Source organism: Columba livia, chromosome 25 (assembly GCF_036013475.1).
Source record: "Columba livia isolate bColLiv1 breed racing homer chromosome 25, bColLiv1.pat.W.v2, whole genome shotgun sequence".
NCBI lineage: Eukaryota > Metazoa > Chordata > Aves > Columbiformes > Columbidae > Columba > Columba livia.
This window is the reverse complement of record NC_088626.1, coordinates 5,102,852-5,106,398: the sequence shown is the minus strand read 5'-3', so window position 1 is coordinate 5,106,398 and position 3,547 is coordinate 5,102,852. Positions and strand designations below refer to the sequence as shown.

The following is a 3,547-nucleotide window of genomic DNA, read 5'->3' as shown; positions in this document are numbered from 1 at the left end:
ACCATCTGATGCCATCGCACAGCCTTCTGATGTCACAGAGCGTTTCCAGGATGATCCCCGGCTGTCCCCAGGGTCCCTGGTCGCTGCCACCACAACCTCTCTTGCCACATCTCTGGCAGCCCTCACTGGCAACCTCTCTTGCCACATCTCTGGCTGCTCTCACTGCTCGCCACGCTCTGTGCCGCAGAGACGAAGCAGACGCAGACGTTGTCGTCCTCATCCCTTTCGACTGCCGCGGCTGAGACAGGTGAAGTGTGGAGACTCCTGCTTCCCTGCCATAGCTCTGCAGCAGCCATGAGCTCCATTGTGCACCTTGGGATTTCATCCCCAGGCCCTGAACAAATCCAGTGGCGGGGAATGCACAACTGCTCTGGGCAAGGGGTCTCGACACCCTCATCGTAAAATCTGTTATCAAGAGTTCTGGTGTTCTCTGGTGAGACAGAACTTGCACTGCACAAGACCAAGATGTCACCAATGGATGACTGAGATCGTTTAAAGAGCCACTGTCAAAGATATTAGCAAAAGTGCTTTTAATATGATGTCGGAAAAATGCAAGTGAACCCAGTTCCATGACAAGGTTCACTAGTCACGTACAGCAAAATCATTTGAACAGTGATTCAAAACTACTGAGGCACAAACCAAAGTACCAAGGCACAATTCTGCTTCTTCCTCAGGCTTTCAAAGCATCTCCCAGCATGGACGGAGCTTTCGTGGGCACTTGGAGACCTCATCGCCCACGGGGCCTCATCTCGGCCCAGTTCACCAGCCCTGGACCCAAATACTCAGTCCAGGGGACAACGGGTAAGACAAGGATCAGAGCGGTGCGTGGCACGGTGAGCACACCCGTCACAAAATCAGCTACAAACCTGCTTCCCTTTTCTTCCTAGGTTACATCAACCACAACCCCACCAAAGTCAAAGCCCCCGCATACACCTGCAGAGGGGCAAAAGCTCCTGCGGAAGGCGGCTGCTCCCCAGGCCCTCGCTATTACGTGGAGCCCTCCATGACCAGGACTGGGAAGTACGTGGCTCCAGCCTACGCCATCACTGGACTTCCCAGGATAAAGACGGAGATCACACCTGGACCCAGTGAGTAACATTCCTCCAGATGTCTGTTCAGACAAGGCAAATACGTTTTCACATTTCCCTGCCATAGTGGTGCAAAGGATAGATGGCTACAAAAGATAGATGGCTACAAAAGATAGATGGGTACAAAAGATAGATGGATACAAAAGATAGATGGCTACAAAAGCCTCAGCTCACCCTTTCAATGAGCTGTGGATGTTTTCCGGCAGCTGGCACTTCTGCAGCTGTTAGGGAGAGCAGCTCTTGGTGAAATTGCCTCCCTGGATTGAGAAAAATGCCAGAACTTCACCGCTTTTGTTCTGTTGTCCTCTGCCCTAGGCGATTACAGCCCGGAGAAGTCCAACCGACACATCTTTAAGTGCCCGCCTGAGCCATCCATGGCCTTCCGGAACAGGGGAGTCAAAACCGACTTCACTCCAGGTACGTGACCACAGGGAGATGGAAACCCTTGTGGCTGGGGAGGCCTCTAGTGACAATCTGCTGCTCAGCTTTTCAACCAGAGTCAATGAGGAAGGGAGCAGATATCCTTCGTGCTGCCCTGAGCAGGCTTTGCAGGGTGCCTGTCTCTGCCCCAGAGGTTTCTTCTCTTCCCGTTCCTCTTGCAGGTCCCGGCACCTACACCTTGCCCAGGGTGCTGGGCCCCAACACGGCGCACACGCCTGCCAGCCCGTGCTACTCCATGAAGAGCAGGAGTCAGCGGGATCGCTACGATGCTGATCTCGCCAAGGTGAGAGTCACATCCAGGGGCTGCAAAAACACACAAAGAGAAAAATCGCTGCCCACGCCTCCACCAACTTGCACTAGAAGGGCTGTGTGGTTCCCAAATGCTTTGCCCAGCTCGCTGAACTGGCGCATCCTGTGCCGGGAATGGGTAAGAACAAACACCGGCTATTTTCACCCAGCAGCTCCCCTGACTCTCTTACAGACCCCAGGCCCTGCGGCACTCCCAAAGATCCAGCTGGACGTTTTCAAAACCAGAGCTCCCGGGTACACCATGGGAACCCGAACTCAGCTCCGAGACAAGACGGTCAAACCGGGGCCGGCGGATTACCGCACGGGAAGGGTAAGGCAGCCGCCTTCTGCTCCTGCGCGGCTTTGCCAAAGCATCTCCCCTTCCGCTGGGGCTGCCTTGAGCTGCACAGTGTCCTGCTGCAGTGACAAGCTGCAGGACAGCCCTCCTGTCCCTTCCCTTGCCCCCAGCCCAGCAGAGGGAAGGCAAGGAACACTGCTTTACCTCACAAGGGACAAGCAGACACAGGTCCCAGCCTTCCTAATGCTGGATAGATGAATTTGGAGGGGACAGGAATCCAGCAAATCTGGCTGGAGCTCGACATCCTCTGGACTCAGACCCAGCTTTTCACACCAGCTGTGATGAGCTTTTCTGTCTGTTAACTGCTGAAATCTAGACTTTTCTTTTACTGTCCTCAAAAACAAACTCAGTGGATGCCTTTTACCTGCTGCTAAACTGGTTTTCTCTTTTGCTTACATACGTCCCTCATAACGAGAAGGAAATGCAGTGAATCACAGCCTCAGGACATCTCGAGTGCTCTGCTCATACTTGAGGTTTCCAACAAGCGTGCTGCACGAATAGGTGCAGCGAGCTGGAGGCCGCAAGGCACACGTACAGCGATGTGCGAGGAGGAGCTGCCAGTGCCCATCGGCACCCTTGTTCCGGCAGACGGCCGTCGCTGAGGACAAGTCTGCTGGGTCAGGACACTGAACTGCGCTGCACCCACAGCCAGCCCTGACCAAACAGAGACACAGAGAGATGCAGAGTGACTGTCCAGAAACGGCACTGGGCTCGGGGGCACGGGCAGGGCAACAGGCACCCAGACAAGCGATGACAAGGGCCCATGGTCACCATTTCCTCCTTTACTCCTACCAGGTGGAGCTGATCAAGCCCCAGGCACCTGCAGCCACGTTTGGACTGCGCCATTCCGTGTACACCACTCCCCTGATCCTCGACGTTTGAGATGTGTTGAATAAAACAACGTGTTGCTCAGAGAGGTTTTCTCTTCACCTTGAGACAAGGGGAGGGGTTTCTGTGGGTGAGGAAGAGCTGCTTGCTCTGTTTAACCCTACAAGCAGCAAAAACCCTACAAGATTCAGACTGGAGAGCAGTCCGAAGTGGAAGCAACAGCTCTAACTGCACATTTTCTCCTGATTGCCCTAAACACAACCAAATGAGGACCCTGCTTGCTCACTTCACCCTGGACTTGTCTTGTTCTTCCTCTGAAACCTGCTGCACACCTGGCTGAGGACAGATACAATCCACACAGTGCGACTGGAGCTGAACGCTGCACCCCAAAAGCAGCCGGGTCCTTCCCTGCACGCTCTCAGCAGAGAGCAGAGCATCCTGGGGACAGCTCAGGAAAAATAATCACTAATTCCTGTTTGAAAAGGCAAAAAGTAGTGATACAGCAAGGATTTCTCCTGGGTGACATGGGATATTTTTTATAGGT

General features: G+C 53.9%; 1 protein-coding gene across 1 annotated transcript; it reads left to right on the top strand.

Moving 5' to 3' along the window:
• Positions 1 to 678: 678 nt before the first annotated feature.
• Positions 679 to 3,057, top strand: LOC135576384 (ciliary microtubule associated protein 1A-like). The gene is made up of 6 exons (XM_065041226.1): positions 679 to 801; positions 888 to 1,088; positions 1,404 to 1,505; positions 1,691 to 1,812; positions 2,011 to 2,148; positions 2,971 to 3,057. The coding sequence occupies exons 1-6, from the start codon at positions 696 to 698 to the stop codon at positions 3,055 to 3,057; spliced, it is 756 nt and encodes a 251-aa protein (XP_064897298.1). The 5' UTR covers positions 679 to 695.
• Positions 3,058 to 3,547: the final 490 nt, after the last annotated feature.

Bases quoted from the DNA above. Each gene is read 5' to 3' on its own strand.
- LOC135576384 (XM_065041226.1), top strand. From the start codon at position 696: ATGGACGGAGCTTTCGTGGGCACTTGGAGACCTCATCGCCCACGGGGC. The intron at 1,089-1,403 runs GTGAGTAACATT...CCTCTGCCCTAG, and splicing joins GGAGATCACACCTGGACCCA to GCGATTACAGCCCGGAGAAG. The intron at 2,149-2,970 runs GTAAGGCAGCCG...TACTCCTACCAG, and splicing joins CGGATTACCGCACGGGAAGG to GTGGAGCTGATCAAGCCCCA.